General features: G+C 45.3%; 1 protein-coding gene across 1 annotated transcript; it reads right to left on the bottom strand.

Annotated features, from left to right (window-relative positions):
• Positions 1-12,162: 12,162 nt before the first annotated feature.
• Positions 12,163-18,372, bottom strand: LOC311602393 (uncharacterized protein). Its single transcript, XM_084790375.1, has 6 exons — positions 18,302-18,372; positions 17,118-17,214; positions 16,022-16,062; positions 13,507-13,642; positions 12,741-12,845; positions 12,163-12,304 (listed from the first exon to the last, which is right to left on the bottom strand). The coding sequence occupies exons 2-5, from the start codon at positions 17,188-17,190 to the stop codon at positions 12,745-12,747; spliced, it is 351 nt and encodes a 116-aa protein (XP_084646501.1). The 5' UTR covers positions 17,191-17,214; positions 18,302-18,372; the 3' UTR covers positions 12,163-12,304; positions 12,741-12,744.
• Positions 18,373-18,914: the final 542 nt, after the last annotated feature.

Genomic DNA, 18,914 nt, shown 5'->3' with positions numbered 1-18,914 from the left:
TTTAGAAATATCCTCCAAGAAAGAGGAACACTTCTGCATTGCTGGTGGGAATGCAAACTAGTACAACCACTTTGGAAAGCTATCTGGTGCTTTCTCAGAAAAATGGGAATAGGGCTTCCTCAAGACCCAGCTATTCCACTCCTTGAAATATACCCAGAGGATGCACTACCACACAACAGGGACATATGCTCAACCATGTTCATAGCTGCCTTATTCATAATAGCCAGAACTTGGAAACAACCTACGTGTCCCTCAATAGAAGAATGGATAAAGAAACTGTGGTACATTTACACTATGGAATACTACTCAGCTATTAAAAACAAGGAATTTCCAAAATTTGTGGACAAATGGATTGAACTAGAAATTGTCATAATGAGTGAGTTCACACAGAAGCAAAAAGAGCTAAATGGTATATACTCACTTATATCGAGACACTAGTCCAAGGTGTACGTCCCCTTGAAAAACTGTACCTACCAGGAGAGTGGGTAAGAGGGGAGGACATCCTATTGAGACTAGGTGTGAGAAGCCTGGGAGAAAGAGGAAATAGAAGAATCCAGCGGGTCCTGGAAAACTACAGGTGAGTCTGGGCCCTGGGGTCCTCCGCAAACTATGGCAACAGCCAAGGAAAAAATAGGCAGTAAACCTCGAACCCCTACCCAGACTAGCCGATGGACAGGACCAGTGGAGAAGGAGATCTAACTTTCACACAAACTCTGGTGCCCCATATTTGAACATGTCCCTTGGATGGAGATGCCTGGTGGCACTCAGAGGAAAGATAATAGGTCACCAAGAAGAGACTTGATACCGTATGAGCATATTCAGGGGGAGGAGGTCCCCCTCAGTCACAGACATAGGGGAGGGGAGACGAGTAGGGGGGGAAGTGGGAGGAAGGGAGGAATGGGAGGATACATGGGATGGGCTAACAACTGAGATGTAATATGAATAAATTAATTAAAAAAAGAAATATCCTCCAATATTGTGTATAGATAAGCCCAAAACATGATACCTATAAAATCAGTCATTAACCCTAGCTCTCCCCACCATTTTCAATACCCATGCCTAGCTCAGTTAGTATATCCTGTGTACCTGAACAGCAAATAATCCAGGGAGTATAAAGGACATATAAAAAAGCTCATGGAATTAAAGATAATAGAAATAAACACACCAATAATACAAAGAGAACATGAACAGAACACTGGAAAAGGTGACTAAGACAATCCAGCATTTGGAAACTGAATTTCCTAAAGAGTTATTAATAGCAAAGTGAATTCAAGCTGAAAGAAAGATAAAATTGAAAAACTCAATAAACCATTTGTGAAACTGAGGGAAATCATTATAAGTATATAGGATCAAATAGAAGATGTCAGGACTGAGGATGAAGAGGAAGAATTAGACCACACAAGGAATATAAATGTTCTTCGAATTTAGAATTACAACATCTCTCCCCTCTATTTCCTCCTGTCAGCCACTTCTCCATATATCCCTCCCTGCTCTACTTCAAATTCATGGCTTATTTTTCACTAATTGCTTTCTGTAGGGGTCTCCATTATCATCCTCATTACCAAGGATTTGAGGTCATTTTCTTGTGTTTTCGTTGTATTGAGTTCTTTGGGTTGTTTTCTTTGGGATAGTTGGAAACTGGAGACGCCATGTTGTTTTGGGTTTTTTGTGTATGCTTTTATGCTATCCTTTAGATATCTTGCCATCTCTGTTTTTGTCCGGTAGCTTCCAGAGTTGGATGGAGGGAGTCTGATGATAGATTCACTTGTTTTCTCACGATTTCCATAGGCTGGAAGCTCTGATGCTTCACTGGTGTGGATGGCAGGAGCTTAGCCCTGTAGTTTTGGGCTCTCACAGCCAGTGATCCTCAGCTCCCCTTTGCTGTGGGCCCTACAATCGTTCTGGGTCTCTGAATGAGTGTTGGGTCAGGCCAAGGTATCCACAGCCTTCTGGGTCCCCTGCCAAGTCCAGCCAGGGACACTGAGCCCGAACCACATGTTGAGCTCAGCTAGATTCTCAGGGCCTGGACCCTCTGCCACAGCAGGAGAACTGCAGCTGTGCTGAGCTCATGCCTCTGGTGGAACTGAGCGCTGCGCCCAGCCTGCGTCACAGCAGGAGAACTGCGGCTGCACTGAGTTAGCGCCTAGGGTGGAACTGACTGCTCAGCCCAGCCTGCGTCACAGCACGGGAGCTGTGGCTGCGCTGAGGTAGTGCCTCGGGCAGAATTGCTTGCTGAGCTGAGCCAGCGAACCCGGTACTCTGGGGCTGAACTGTCTGCTGAGTCCAGTTTCGGTCTCAAGGCACCACATGACTGAAATCCTGTCCAGAGTCCCCTCTCCCGCAGCAACTCCCACCATCCGCCACACCAATCACCTTCACCAGAAGGCTCTGAGCTGCAAACCTCAGCCACCGCCGCTGGTGCCGCTGCTGCTGTCTCTGCCGCTGCTGCTCTGATCAGAGAAAATCTGCGCTCTTCCCGTGTGCAGGGGCACGCAGGTCCTCCGCACCCTGGTCCCTATGAACTGTGGAGCACTCCTGCTGCCGTGGTGTGGCAACCTTGGTGTTCCTGGCTCAGAAATCTGTGCAATTCCCTGAATTGTTCCCTGGAGCTTCCAAACATGGTCCACACTGCTCGCCGCCATCTTGGACCTCCTATAGTTTTTCTATATGTGCATATAGATGACTCAAATTTTAGTCTTCTAATGTGAATATCCAGTTTCCCCAGAAACATATGTTTAAAAGGCGATTATCACCAGTGTATGTTTTGGGCTTCTTTGACACATATTAACTTTATTGTGTTGAGATATGTTCCCATTGACACTACATTGCATAGGGCAAGAACCACCACACTGGGCGGGTACACAAGATATACTAACTGGTCTAGAAATTGGGAGTGGGGAGCAGAGCTAGGGTCATGCCGACTGACCAGAGAGGACCAGAGTACAGGGTGTATGACCTAAGCTAATCCTGGGGTTGTTGACATAGCAGGACCTGTGGACTCATCAGTAGACTAGTACACAGGATTGAAAGCCAGGTGAAGTCTGGAAACTGGGGTGAAGAATAGGCGGGTGGGCTGGGTGGATGGAATCAACAGTTGTGTCAGCACACATGGGATGTGTGATGAGGGTCAAACCTAGAGTTTTGAAATATCACAGGCTGGGATCACCAGACATGGCTAGGGAACAGGATGAGGGACTAGGGATAGTCCTAATGGCTGGGGAGGGTGCATGCAAGCTATGGCCAGGAAGACTAATACAAGAACACAAGGTATGTGGGACAAGTATGGCAAGGAGGTTATATATGCTATATGCACATATATATATATATATATATATATATATATATATATATATATATTCCTAAATACATAACTGCAACCTTCTCAATCTGAATAGTGTTGCCTGTATCCATGTTTCCAAGGATGAGCATTTGGTATTTGGAAACCAAGTGGTATGCTCTACACTGGGGAACTCATAACCTCAACATTCCTTAGTTGCTTGTAGTTCTATGCAGAGGGTCGAAGCCTCATGGGCATTTCCCCATGTGCTTTGACATGTCCATTGTTGTTGTTGTTGTTCAATTCATGTTTATGCAGTCACGCTGGTGCAAATTTATGGTTGTACCTTCTGACATTCCGAGAAGACACAACCAAAGGGGCTGGAGAGATGGATCAGTGTTAAAAGGACTGGCTGCACTTCCAAAGGATCAGGTTTCAATCCCCAGCACCCAAATGGCAGCTCACAACTGCTTGTAGCTTCAATTCCAGGGGCCCTGGCACCTTCACAGACAGACACACAACCAAGAAGAAACTAACTCCTAGTGCTTTCGGCTCTTTCTACTACCTCTTCTGCTATGATCCCTGAAGCTCTGGTGTTAAAGACTTACCTCTTAGGTAAGCTATGCTATAAAAAGATTCTGGCCAGGTGGTACTGGCATGTGCCTTTAATCACAGCAATTGGGAGGCAGAAGTAGGTTGATCTCAGTGAGTTCGAGACCAGCCTGGACTATGGAAGCCCAGAATTCCTTAGTGTCAGGGCTCTCTAGAGTAGCATAACTTATAAAATGCTTCCCCATGCCCTGTGTGTGTATGTGTGTGTGTGTGTGTGTGTGTGTGTGTGTGTGTGTGTGTGTGTCTGTGTGTCTGTGTGTGTGTGTGTGTGTGTGTGTCTGTGTGTGTGTCTGTGTATGTCTGTGTCTATGTGTGTCTCTAGGTATCCATGTCCATGTGTCTGTGTCTGCATGTACCCAAGAGTGAGTGCATGTGTGTGTGTTTATGTGTGTGTCTGTGTATCTGTCTATGTGTGTCTCTAGGTATCCATGTCCATGTGTCTGTGTCTGCATGTGCGCAAGAGTGAGTGCATATGTGTGTGTGTGTGTGTGTGTGTGTGTGTGTGTGTGTGTGTGTATTAGCATGACTTATGACTTATAGGCTATGAATGGAAAGTCTAAAAATCCTGTAGTTGATCAGTCCACAATGCTCAGTGTTTCAGATGGTCTTCAGTATATGCTAGAATCCCAAAGAAGTGGGCTCTAATGAAAATGAAGGATGGCCTTGCTGGAGAGCAAGCAGCAAAGAGCAAAAGCTTCCTTCCTTCATGGGCTTATATAGGCTTCCAGCAGAAGTTGTGTTTTTCCAGATCAAATGATCTGGATTAAAGGTGTGTGTCTTCCTGCCTCAATGATCCAGATTAGAAGTGGATATTCCTTCTTTGACTCACACAAAAATCCCTTACAGATGTGCCCTCCAGTTTTCAGTTTTAGTTAATTCCAGATGTAGCCAACTGGACAACCTAGAACAGTCATCACACCCAGAAACTTTTGAAATGTGTTCCCTGTCTTCCAAAAGGAGTCATTTCCCTTGCCTCTGGCAGAAGAAACACATGGCTGTCTCTATTGGCATGCATGCTTGCTTCATATCCAAGTCCATGTTAGCCTCCAGGCTCCCTCAGTCCCTGTTCACAAGCACCTGTTGTACATTTCAAAGCTCCCATGATAGCCTCCTAGCCCTTCTCACATCAGAACCCTTTTCTCTTTATACCCCTCCCCACACTGGCTGCTCCTGCTATTCTCTGCCTCTTCTATCTCCCCTATTTTCTCCCAATCTCCTGATTCCATACCCTTGTCCATGTCAAGTTTTATTCTTTTTTTCTCTCTGTTCTGGACTCTTCCAGGTTCCTCTGGATATTTTCTCTCTTTTACCCAGAATAAAAACCTTCTCCCTGAGATCAGGAATACAAGGCACTTGTCTAAACATAATAAAGGCTATATACAGCAAACCAATAGCCGACATTAAATTAAATGGAGAGATACTCAAGGAAATCCCTCTAAAATCGGGGGGCCAGACAAGGCTGCCCTCTGTCCCCATATCTCTTCAATATAGTTCTTGAAGTTCTAGCCAGAGCAATAAGACATCAAAAGGAGATCAAGGGGATCCAAATGGGAAAGGAAGAAGTCAAATTATCCTTATTTGCAGATGATATGATAGTGTATATAAGTGACCCCCAAAATTCCACCAGAGAACTCCTACAGCTGGCAAACGCCTTCAGCAAATTGGCAGGATACAAAATTAACTCAAAAAAGTCAGTAGCTTTCCTATATGCAAATGACAGGCAGAGGAAGAAATTGGGAAAACTACTCCCTTCACGATAGCCAAAAACAATATAAAATATCTAGGAGTAACTCTAAGCAAGCAAGTGAAGGACTTATTTGAAAAAAACTTTAAACCTCTGAAGAAAGAGATTGAAGATGACATCAGAAGATGGAGGGATTTACCTTGTTCTTGGATCGGGAGAATTAACATAGTAAAAATGGCCATCTTACCAAAAGCAATTTACAGATTCAACGCAATCCCTATCAAAATTCCTACAAAATATTTTGAAGATATTGAAAGATCAATTCTCAAATTCATATGGAGAAATAAAAAGCCCAGAATAGCAAAAACAATCCTATACAATAAAAGATCCTGTGGAGGAATCTCCATACCTGATCTCAAGCGGTACTACAGAGCAACAGTAATTAAAACAGCATGGTACTGGCAAAGCAATAGGCTGGTGGATCAATGGAATCGAATTGAAGACCCAGAGATGAATCCACACACATTTGCTCACCTGATTTTTGACAAAGAAGCCAAATCTATTCAATGGAAAAATGATAGCACCTTCAACAAATGGTGCTGGTCTAACTGGATGTCTACATGTAGAAAAATGCAATTAGAACCCTATTTGTCACCATGCACAAAACTCAAGTCCAAGTGGATTAAAGACCTCAACTTAAAACCAGAGACATTAATTCAGTTCGAGGAAAAGTGGGGAAGAGTTTGGGACACATGGGCACAGGAGACAACTTCCTGAACAGAACACCAACAGCCCAGGCCTTAATGTCAACAATTAATAAATGGGCCCTCATGAGGCTGAGAAGCTTCTGTAAGGCAGGTGACACTGTCAAGAGAACAAAGCGACAGCCTACAGACTGGGAAAAGATCTTCACCAACCCTTCATCTGACAAAGGTCTAATATCCAAAATATATAAAGAACTCAAGAAATTAAACACCACAAAACCAAACAACCCAATTGCCAAATGGGGCTTGGAACTTAACAGAGAATTCTCAATAGAGGAATATCAAATGGCTAAGAAACACTTAAAGAAATGATCGTCCTCGTTAGTCATCAGAGAAATGCAAATCAAAACGACACTGAGATTCCACCTTACACCCATCAGAATGGCTAAGATCAAAAACTCAAATGACACCACATGTTGGCAAGGATGTGGAGAGAGAGGAACACTCCTTCATTGCTGGTGGGAATGCAAACTAGTACAACCACTTTGGAAAGCTATCTGGCGCTTTCTCAGAAAAATGGGAATAGGGCTTCCTCAAGACCCAGCTAGCCCACTCCTTGGAATATACCCAGAAAATGCCCTACCACACAACAGGGGCATATGCTCAAACATGTTCATAGCTGCTTTATACATAATAGCCAGAGCATGGAAACAGCCTAAGTGTCCCTCAGTAGAAGAATGGACTAAGAAACTGTGGTACATTTACACTATGGAATACTACTCAGCTATTAAAAAGAATGAATTCCCAAAATTTGTGGACAAATGGACTGATCTAGAAATTATCATAATGAGTGAGTTCACCCAGAAGCAAAAAGAGACAAATGGTATATACTCACTTATATCAAGACACTAGTCCAAGGGATACGGCCCATGAAAAATTTTACTTACCAGGAAAATGGGTCAGAGGAGAGGACATCCTATTGAGACTTTAGGTGAGAGTAGCATGGAAGAATGGGGAAATAGTAGGACCCACAGGGTCCTGGAAACCTACAAGAAGAACTTTATGACAGGCGGATCTGCGTCCTGGGGTCCTCCTCAAACTAAGGCACCAGCCAAGGAGAATATAGGCAGTGAACTTTGAACCCCTACCAAGACCTAGCCGATAAACAGGATATTCTCCACCGGTGAGGTGAGAGTGAGATCTGACTCTCACATGAACTCTGGTGCTCCTTTTCTGACCATGTCCCCTGGATGGGGAGGCCTGGTGGCACTCAGAGGAAGGATAGCAAGTTACCAAGAAGAGACTCGATACTCTAGGAGCATATATAGGGGGAGGAGGTCTCCCTCAATCACAGACATAGGGGATGGGAGAAGGGGGAAGTAGGAGGGAGGGAGGAATAGGAGGAAACAAGGGAAGGGCTAACAATCAAGGTGTAATATGAATAAATTAATAAAAAAATCAACAGATATGAGTAGATAAAAAAAATACCTTCTCCCTAAAAATGGAGTGGCCATTTTGCGAGTTATTGTACTGTGCTCCATCACGTACGTACCTGATGCTGAGAACTCTTGAGGGACAGAGATTGCACCCCCCCCCAGCAAGTGGCCTGCCCTATCCTAACAGAACCAAGCTGTGCAGGTCTTGTTTTGCATGGATGCTTCTCTTGCCTTTATGGCTGTGCATCAAATGTATACAGTTCCCAAGGAGGCCAGAAGAGGGTAATGTGTCCCTGGGAACCTGCGTTGTAGATTGTTGTGGCTTGCCAGTGTGGGTGCAGCAAATCAACCCTGGGTCATCTGTAAGAAAAACCAGTAATACGCTCAACCCCTAAGCCATCTCTAGAGTACCTCCAATCTCTCAGTTTGAACAGGCCCACAGGGTATAGTTTACAATTTCATCTCTCTTGTGTAAATAAAGTTTAGAGTGCTGGATAAGCCTGTGAATGAGAGAGGAGTGTCAAAACCCGAGGGCACAAGTTACCAGGATCCTGTGATTCAGAAGGCTCAGATGGCCTTTGTAATCCAAGGCAACTTTTAAAACTCGAGGCCGATGCCATTCTGGCCATAAATAAGCACAGGCAGCTTTAGGGGTGTCCATGTTGTCCCTGTGGGCTACTTTCCTTTATCAGTGGCATAGGAAGTGTCCTAGCTCTGTGACTGTGTCAACAGAAGAGGCAAACCAGATTCCTTCCTTGAGGGGCTCCTTCCTCTTCCATAGTTTTCTTCCTATGCCTTTCTCTCTTGCCTCACCTGCACCTGTCTTATGAAATCCAGAATCATTCTCTGCACTGAACCACCCCATCTTTCCCTTGCCCAGATGACTAATGAACTGAGAAAAGTCATAAGTATTTAAGGCTTTAAGGCCTTGTCCATGTGTTTGTGCGTGCACGCACATGCGCACACACACACACACACACACACACACACACACACACACACAGACTCAAATAAGGCACCACCATCTGTACCTGCCACATGCCTTGCTACATAATAAAAGGTGTCTGAGCTAGTTCTTTTTGGTTAGTTTGTTCTTCAGCACAGGCTACACAAGAGAATCTCCCACCGTACATTTATCTTGCACAAGTCACTTACACATAGTAAATATCTGCATTAGTGTTGATGTTTCCCAGTTATTTCCTCCTGTCGTTCATGTACAAATAGTTTTTGTTCTCACAGGTGAGGGATCTCTTTTTTTTTAATACATTTTTATTAATTTATACATATTACATTTCAGTTGTTAGCCCATCCCATGTATCCTCCCATCCCTCCCTTCCTCCCACTTCCCCCCTATTCCCCTCCCCTCCCCTAAGTCTGTGTCTGAGGGGGACCTCCTCCCCCTGAATATGCTCATACGGTATCAAGTCTCTCCTTGGTGACCTATTATTTTTCCTCTGAGTGCCACCAGGCATCTCCGTCCAAGGGACATGTTCAAATATGGGGCACCAGAGTTTGTGTGAAAGTTAGATCTCCTTCTCCACTCAACAGTGGAGAATGTCCATCGGCTAGTCCGGGTAGAGGTTCAAGGTTTTTACTGCCTATTTTTTCCTTGGCTGTTGCCACAGTTTGCGGAGGACCCCAGGGCCCAGACTCTCCTGTAGTTTTCCAGGACCCACTGGATCCTTCCATTTCCTCTTTCTCCCAGGCTTCTCACACCTAAAGTTTCAATAGGATGTCCTCCCCCTTACCCATTATTCTGGTAGGTACAGTTTTTCATGGGGACGTACACCTTGGACTAGTGTCTCGATATAAGTGAGTATATACCATTTAGCTCTTTTTGCTTCGGTGTGAACTCACTCATTATGACAATTTCTAGTTCAATCCATTTGTCCACAAATTTTGGAAATTCCTTGTTTTTAATAGCTGAGTAGTATTCCATAGTGTAAATGTGCTTTCTCAGAAAAATGGGAATAGGGCTTCCTCAAGACCCAGCTATTCCACTCCTTGGAATATACACAGAGGATGTACTACCACACAACAGGGACATATGCTCAACCATGTTCATAGCTGCCTTATTCATAATAGCCAGAACTTGGAAACAACCTACGTGTCCCTCAATAGAAGAATGGATAAAGAGGGATCTCTTTTTAATTACTGATGCTTAGAAACAAAATTGCTGTACCAAAGGAGTTGTGATAGGAACATTAAATGAATAGGAACTGTGCACAAAGAGAAGTGCTAAAATATTGAAAATATACACTGTGGAACACTGTTCATCAACAGAGAAATTGAGATCATGATCTTGGCAGGTAAATGGATGGAACCAGGTAAGATCATATTAAATGATGTAATACTCTTACATAAAGACAAATATCACATGGTCTCTCTCATAGGTGTCTCCTAACTAAAACTCTTCAGATATGAGTGCATATCCTGGAGTAACTGCAAAAAAAAAAAACCCCACTAAAGTAAACAGCCTATTGCTGTGATGGTTGGGAGAAGCAATAGAGAGGCAAATACCAGAGAACAAGTAACCTGACAGAAGAATGGGACAGGGGGAGCTCTCTACTTAGCAACAGTGAGGGAGAGAAACACAGAAGGAAGAGGGAAGGAGGCAAAATAACAGTGAGAATTTCTGGGGGGGGGGAAAGTCATAAGGAATCATAGAGTTAACTATTTACTGGAAAAATAAAGCTGTAACAGACACACAGCCATATCTGGGTACAAATAGAGATATACAGATTAAATGCAGTTTTCTCCTCTGGCCTGGCAATACTCCTTTCAAGAGCCAAAGGCCACCTAATGAAAATCCCAGCATGAGGCACAACAAAGCCTCTTTTGAGTTAACCATCAGGGTTGTCTAAAGACGTGCTAAACATACAAGTTATTGCTATTGCCCTTGGTTGCCCTCTGTAGGTGGAAGGTAAGTCTCTTTTACTGAAGACACCACAGGGCCTGGAGGTCCCTGAGCTAGAAATCTAATGAAAACCTCCTCCCTGAGGACTGCACTTTAGGATATCAGAAGGCACCCAAACTCCTAAAGGAGGGAAGCAACCCACAACTCTACCCAGATAGGATGCCTATGAATCACAGAAAAGATCCGCAAGGCGGCATGGAAATCACAAGGGTGCAGTAGTGGCATGCACGCCTCAGCAGTAACCCACAGTTCCCTAACTGGGCTTGAGACATGCTAACCTAAAGGGAAAACATGCTTGGTGCTGACAACCTGGCTAACTACCCAGACAAGGGAAGGCACAGGCTTCGGAGTACCTATAAACACCACTTTATTAACCCAGCATAGTCTCTAGCAGCAATTCCCCTAGGTACCTTGCCTGTAGAGAAGGACAGGTGATAGGGTTAAACCTCATCATTTCAAGGAGAAAAGACTAAATCCATGATTGCCCAATTAAAGCATGCTGTGTTTTGTGGTGCACCTGGGACTGGGCGGCCTAAGTCAGGATTTGAGAGAGTAGCCCCTGCGGCCTGCTGGCCTCACAAAGTCCCTTTTATAGCAGAGATAAACCATATACAGGAGCCACAGAGTTGGCTGTTATCCACTGTAGATAGATATAATGACAGGGAAGGAACAGGGGTAAATATTATACACTTTGTGAATGAGGTCATAAGCTTAGTCTAAGTTGAAAAGAACGTATTTTGCAGTTTACATCAGATCTAAGGAACATGAAGTTATACTTAGTTACCAATAGAACGCTTAAACTGCGAGAACTTAAAACAGGACAAACAGGAAGTTATTCTGAACTGTCTTCTCCACAGACAGAACCCAGGACCATGAACCTACAAGGTTTATATTTTCCCGTTTTGGTCTCCCATGAACTTGCAAGGCACACTGTTCCCCTTCTGTTCTCACAATAGTTGCACACAGTGACTACATTTGTGTGTGTCTGTGAATGTGCAGGTGCAGAGATTGTCTGATTTAACATTCAAAATTCAAAGATAAGGGCAGTGCAGTGCAGTGCTGAGAAGGACTGACAGAGAATGATTCCTAAGACACATCTGGGAGCACTAGAGCAACATACTTTAGGTGAACGGATGCTCAGTGAAATACTTCCATCCAAGGTAGTTTTCACACAATGAGTAAAGTGCCTTGTAGGTCCTTAGCAAAGGCTAAGCGCACTATCGACAGATTTGTAGTAAGGGCAAGGATAATCCCCACAGAGAGTCGGGTACACGCTACAACTCTGCCAATGAACTACATATTATCCCATCTATAGAGGATTTGACAGAGAGCATGGAAAAACACTAGCAGAATGGTGGTGACTCATTGAGAGCAATGCTTGTGGAGTGTTCCACACATGGCGATAACACCTTCCAAGTGGGTACAGGATGGGAAAAACGTTGCCAGAGTGTTTGCCATAGGGTAAGAACAGTGCTGACACATTTTGCCCACTGTAAGGGCCACATTTCACGAGGCCAGAAGCACACAATAAGACCACTAATGCTAGACAGTTCGCTGCGGGAAGTTGTCTCTTTGTTCGAGGTACACTTGTTGTTTAGGGTTCCAGAGATGTGCCCATGATGCTGAATGCCCACCGTGTTGTCCTCATCATGGGAACGATTCACCTCTCCGGGGCTGACAGAAGGAAAACAAGAGAAGAAAGAGAAGTGCCATTGAGCCCATAGTGCTGGTCACTCGGCCATCACATCTTCCTCCCTCCAGGCAAAACTGGCACACTCCTCTTCAGTCTTAACCCAAAGCCCCTCCATCCACAAGAGAATCCTGTCCCAGAGCACAGTGACGACCGCTCATAGCACATAGAGAAGGTGCATCCTGCGCATCGAGAGCTGATCTACGGTTTGAGAACCCACAGCACCTTGGCTATGGCTGGTTCCCAGTACTCAGAATAGGGTGGAGAATGCATGGGCGATTCCTCTCAGCCTCAGTGTTACACCTCAGAGGACCAGTAGAGGTGAGTGATGTGGGGCAACAAAGGACCAGATGAGGTCCCAGCATCATAAGGGAAAGGCATACTTTGAGGGGCTTGGGGGAGTGTCAATGGGTGACTCACCTGTTCAGTCATCCTCTTCCAGTTCACTGATCTCCTCCTGGGTTAGGAGACGCTTACTCTCTGGCATCCCGTGGCTCCTCATACCCTCATAGTTCTTCTTGGATCCTGATGAGGAGAAGATTTGTCACATGAATACTGGGTCAGGTGAGAACATTCCCACCATGTTTTGTCAGGAACAGGAGAGAGCTTGTCCCTCCAACGTGCCCTTGGGCCTTGTCCCTGTTCTGGTTTGCACGTCTTCTCCCTCAGAGAGACTGAGGGACTGGACACCCACCGGAGGAGAACAAGCGTCGGTTTGTGTTTCTTCTTGTGGCCTCTGCAACTCCCCCGTGTAGCCCGCACCTCCTCCTGCACTAGAACATTTCCCCATCTGCCCTCCTCTGTTCAGCAGGCATACATGACCAGCACTGAGTAGATTAAGAAAGGTTGTCTGGTAGGGTGGAATAGCTTGAACAAGTTTCAGGTGCCTGGAAGGCTTATTTCATAATACAGAGGGACTTTTGAACCATAATTGTCCAACCCCAGTGCATAGATTTAGTGTCAGGGGCTCACGGTTGGGAAGACTTGCCCAATGTCACACGGTCTTAGACAGAGGACAAATCTTATCAAGAGTGTGAATTCCTGTTCTAACATGGCAGGTGCTGGTAGGTGAACTGTTCAACTCAGCACACCCAGGGCTAGTACAGGCCCCATGACACACAGTACAGAACAGAGGCAGGGAAGCAAGAAGCGAGTGCTGTGCTCTTTCCCCATACTTTCTTCTCACCTGATGACTTCTTGCTGTGCTTCTCACAGTGGGATGGCTTGCCAAGGGGGAGCAGATTCTTCCAAGGTTGACCTGAGCCACATGTTGCACCCGGCAGGCCTTTGGGCTTATCGTCGACTGCCAGCCATTTCTGCACCTTTAAATTGTGGAGAGTGCATGTGATCAGCATTGGTATTCTCTAGTGCTTTGGTGGCTACAAACTATTTCCCCATGCAGTGAATTACGTTCACGCACTCGCAGTATCGGCAGGACATCATGACACCACCCTTACTCGAATCATGAGGAACCTAGAAGCTTAAAGGGAAAAGGAATCTCCTAAATGAATCAGGTTTATAGGACTGTGATGCTTGTGTTTCTCCTCTGGCCAGAATGACCTTCCTGTAAGCAGAAAATGTACATGCGTGCGAGTGGGGGGGGGCTGTGCGGGATAAAGAACATGGGAGAAAGAGAGCAGTTGAGAGATCCACAGGATCTGTGAAAGACAGACATTCTGTGGCCTCTCAAGCTTAGCAGATAAGCTCAGAGCCCTGGAAAGCTAATTGGAGATCCAAAGTAACAGTGACTAGAGAGGAGGAAAGACTGCTGCACCAGGATGTGGTGAGGAAGGAAAAAAGAAAGAATGAGCCAGCAACGGTGATCTGCTTCTAGAAGAAAGGGGGGACAGATGGTCTTGTCCTGTCCAGCACAGCGCATGTGTGTGGTGGTTTGAATGGGGATGACCTCCATAGGGTCCTATTTGGTGGGCTCTCATTTTGTGAACCATTTAGGAAGAGGTAGGAGCTGTAGCCTCATTGGGGATGGCGTGTCCCTAGGGGTGGGCTTGGAGGTATCAATGTGGATACCAGGCCCAGTCTAACTCTCTCTCTCTCTCTCTCTCTCTCTCTCTCTCTCTCTCTCTCTCTCTCTCTCTCTCTCTCTCTCTCTCTCTTTCTCTTCGCTATGAGATGTGTGCTTTCAGGTACATGCTCCCTACCATGATGATCATCCAGTAATCTTCTGACACGGTAAACAAGGCCCCATTAAATGCTTTCTGCTGTGAGCTGACATGGTCATGGTGTCTTTTAACTCTAACAGCATGGTAGGTATGATGATGTGGAAGTTGGCAAGGTGGCACATGCATCAACTCTGCTTTTATCATAGACTGTTACTGGTTACTAACCTGAGCTACCTTTCATCCAACATCCTCCTTCACGGAATAAAGTATCCGTGTACAATTAGCTGGAAGAAAGCTGATTCTAAGCACCTAAATTCTCTTTACATCTTCTGTTGCTCGTCTGTGTTTTATTCATGAGATTTCATATCCCCGTGTACCTTAGAAAGGTCTCAGTGTCACTTTTCCAAGAGACCCAGGTATAGGCATGTCCCAACATACCCAGACAGTGGCACTGTATAAATAGTGGGATAATAAAATAATTGAACACTTTCCATGAATGATCCCTTCTTTGGACTTTGAACCACAACTATCTCCTCTCTCACCACCGACTCACAGATCCCTTAGCTCTCTACACCACAGTGGAATCTGCAGCTGTGGAAGCTCCCCTTTCCTAAGAAATGTGGTGAGTCTAAAGCTTCTTCTGGGTCTAGAGTGTGTATCAGCCAGTTCCCCGGTGAAGAAAGTATCTGTGAAAGAGATCACAGAGGGAGGGCTCCAGTGGCCCAGACACAGTGCAGATGTCACCTGGTGCTTCCTGCTAGGAGAGTGGGTGTCAGGCTGGGAGAGTCATCAGGCAGTGTGGGAAAAATCCTGAGCGGGGCATTACCGCAACTTCAGATACCAATTAAGTCATGACAGCATTTCAGTGCTTTGGGCGATGGATGACATATCCGGAGAAACTGACACGAGAAACTGACACTCACTCCCACAGTTTAGAATGCTTGTGCACAACAGCCGCTTCTTCAGCCTCATGAATCTGATGATTAAGAATATGATGTTTCCTCTTTCAAGAAATTATCGGAAACCCTGTCAGAGCCATCCCCTTAAGTAGCTGAGGGGTAACTCGGTGTGCTCCGATTTTGAATATTAGGAAGCAGTGTGATATGCACCACTGTCCAAGGCACTGGAGTTTTAAGCCAGGAGTTAAGGACCTCAAAACAAGCACTCTACCAGTGGGGCAGAGTGACCCAGGGCTTGCAACTGAAGGCATTGGCCAACTGAAGGCATATTGGCTTTCAGAATCATGGATAGATGCTATTGTGCAGTCGATGCTAGGCCAGACATCTTATAGAAGAGAGCAGGAAGGAAGAAATCGCCTCAATGATAGAACACTGTACTACCCATGAGTGAGGCCCTTTGTTCCATTCTCTGTACTGTGCAAAGGGAATTAAGGGAAGAAAGAAGGAAGTGGTGAGGGTAGAGACTAGAGAATGAGGACGAACAGAGAAAGGGGAGGAATTCAAAGCTGCACAGAGAGCTAGGGGACAGGGACTAGGGCATTTGAGTTCTTCCATTCTCACCACCATGGCCTGAACTGAAGGGAACATTAGATGCTGTCCTGTAGAAGTGGGGGTGACTCACCTTCAGGCATTTTCCTTCTGCCTTGCCTTCGGAACGGTCATCTACAGAAGGGTGACAAGTTGGAAGGGTTTACTTGTTAGTCTGTATCCCCAAATTCCAGCTCCTGCAGCTTTAGTGAATGCGGCAGTGGGAGGTTCCCGTCTACTCATGGAGGAGAAGCGAGTGGAGCACGGCCTTCTCCTTTTCTTTCTTTACTGATAACTTAGACACTATGTGCAGTGTCAGTTCAGAAGTGTCCTTCTGAATTGTGTATAAGATATTGGCTAAGCCTCCTCACTGACAGATCCCATCTCAGTACATTTATTTGTATTTTCCCCATAGCCTTACATAGATTTCATGAAAATGTAAAACATCTTCCCTTACAGATATAGGGTGATGAAAACCTCAGTTGCACACATGGACCTGTGTTCCATGTGTGATGAAAGGTCGTGATTTGGCTCAGTGCTTCCGGGGCTGACCAGTGTAATAATTCTCCTGTAGTGTCAAAAGATGTGCATACGGTCCCGGCCAGGAGAGTGTGCTTAGGTTAAGAGCTTGTACTATCTGCCGAGATTTCCTGGGGGAAATCACAGGCCCATGGGACAGTTTGTACATTCTGACTCTATTGGACGTTTCCTGTGATAGCAGCAGAAAAAGTGACTACATCTTGTCGCATGTCTCCTCAAATGCCCAGGGATCAGGAGCCTTGTACCTCTCACCTTTGCATTCTATATCTTGTTCTGTCACTGACTAGTACAGGAGCCAAGACACATACAGTGTGTGTGTGTGTGTGTGTGTGTGTGTGTGTGTGTGTGTGTGTCTGTGTGTCTGTGTGTGTGTGAAGGAAGGTGTCCTCCCATGTTCAGGATAGGATATATGAAAATATCCATTTACATTGAGTATATACATGTTTTCCATTTATTCATCATCCACAATCATGCATGTTCTTTTTTAATGTTACAGAATTTTAGGTGACAAGCTCCTCCCTGTTGCACATAATCTTACAAGAGAAATCTTTCCCCTCAGATTCCACCTGAGGAAAGGAAGTGTTGTCTGTGACTCTGACAGGCATTTGAATGAAATGATTATCCTTAAGTGCCCCTCCCTGCCCACTCACCTTTACTCTCATGGAGAACGCCTTCATCAGGCTTCTTGATCAGGGATTCCATAACTTGTTCCTTGCTCTCCATGGAAATAGAGATTGTTCGCGGCTCCTAGGAGGAAGCAAAATGCTCAGGCTTTGAACACAGATGTCTGGGTGGAGGAAGCAGCAGGGTGCTGTGCTACCTCACAGCCAAGAAGGTGCACTGGAACAAAGATCTGCAGGAGGAAGGGTGCAGGGTGGGGGTCTGAGCTCCACGCTGGCTCATCTCTGCTCTCTGTCTTGGGATGGAAAAGAACACAGCGTGCTTGGTGGTTCCTGACATTTCTTCCTCAAGAAAGGAAACTTGCAGTTGAAGGGGGCTGCACTAGGCTGAGATGATAAATTTTATAAATGCACACCAACGTACAGGGCTCTGCCTTCCTCAGCTTCCAAAGTCACTTAGACTATACAGTCTTGTGCCACTGTGTCTGGCTTCATGTGTGGTTATATTCTTTTATGTGTGGGGGCATGTTCTGAGGTGAAAGGATTAAGGTGAGTGCCACATCTATATAAAGATCTTCATGACTGATGGTGTTCACTCCTTACAGAAGGGAATATGCAGATCTTCTGTGATGAAAAGAGGTGGATATACTCATTTTAGTGAATTGTGGCTCACCACTGTCCTAATTTCTAGTGTAGCTGAGTGAAGAGAGTTGGCATCTCCAGGTCTACAGGACTCACTCATGTTGAAGGAACATAGGGGTATGTTAAGATGCCCCACTAAGGGGCTCTGCAAACTGAATTCATTGGGTACACTTATGGAGGGTTACTTGGAGGGGTCTCTGGCTGGGGCTGTGAGGTGTACCACTTTCCCCCAGAGCAGTTAGTAAAGTAATCCCTTAGACAGAGGCTACTTGGAACTACTACTGATAGAGGAAAACTCAACTCTTGGTGGTTTTCAAGTTTGTGTAGTTCAGAAGACTACTGTTTTCCTCAGAAATAGTGGCTCAGAAGTCTGGCAGACATAACATGGCCATCCTTTCTGGTGTCCTTGAGGGAAACACTCTGTACGGGTTCCGGCCGTAGCACATTCCTAACCATTGCAGAATGCTGAAGCCACAGGAGGGCTACAAGAAATATGGTTGTCCACACGGACTCCTGACTTTTCCACCTTCCCAGGTTTAACTTGTTCAGATTGTGTCTCACATAGAACCTACCTCAGATGTGGAGTGATGAGGCAGTGTTCCTCCAAGTAGAGACCATATGCCTAGATCCAGCTGCCCCTCCAGATACAACTAACCAGAGCAGTAAGTGCCCATCAACTGCTCAAGAAAGCGGGTGGGGCAAATGAGGTCATAGTGGGGTATGCTAGTCCAGGAAGTACTTCATAAAGTGGGTGTAGCCCCTGAATATTCCCATTTCAAGGAGTATCTTTGCTCTTCCTGACCTTGCCTATTCCAGGATCTGTTGACCTCTTGGAATACTAGCTCTTCCTCATGCCCAGACACCACCAATCAATGCTCTGCGGTGCAGTCATTTATCTAAATAAATGATCTGTCTGCAGTATCTCTCCTTCTCAGGTCCTCCCCAGTCTCTGTATCACTCTAAGAAGCTACAAAATTCAAGGCTATTAGAAAGGAACTCTCAAACTTGAAAAAAAGCTTTCATATATCTCTTCATCTCAAAGACCCAAGAACTGGAAGCAGGTGTCTCTTTGATAACTATATCTACAACAATAATACTAAAGCATATCCACATGATCTAGAGTTCCCCACTGCCCCCTCGCATGTCTTTTTCTATTTAGTATATCTTGCTTACTTGCATAATAAT

Source organism: Acomys minous (assembly GCF_964271855.1).
Source record: "Acomys minous genome assembly, chromosome: 7".
NCBI classification, from domain to species: domain Eukaryota; kingdom Metazoa; phylum Chordata; class Mammalia; order Rodentia; family Muridae; genus Acomys; species Acomys minous.
This window is presented reverse-complemented; position numbering and strand designations above follow the sequence as displayed.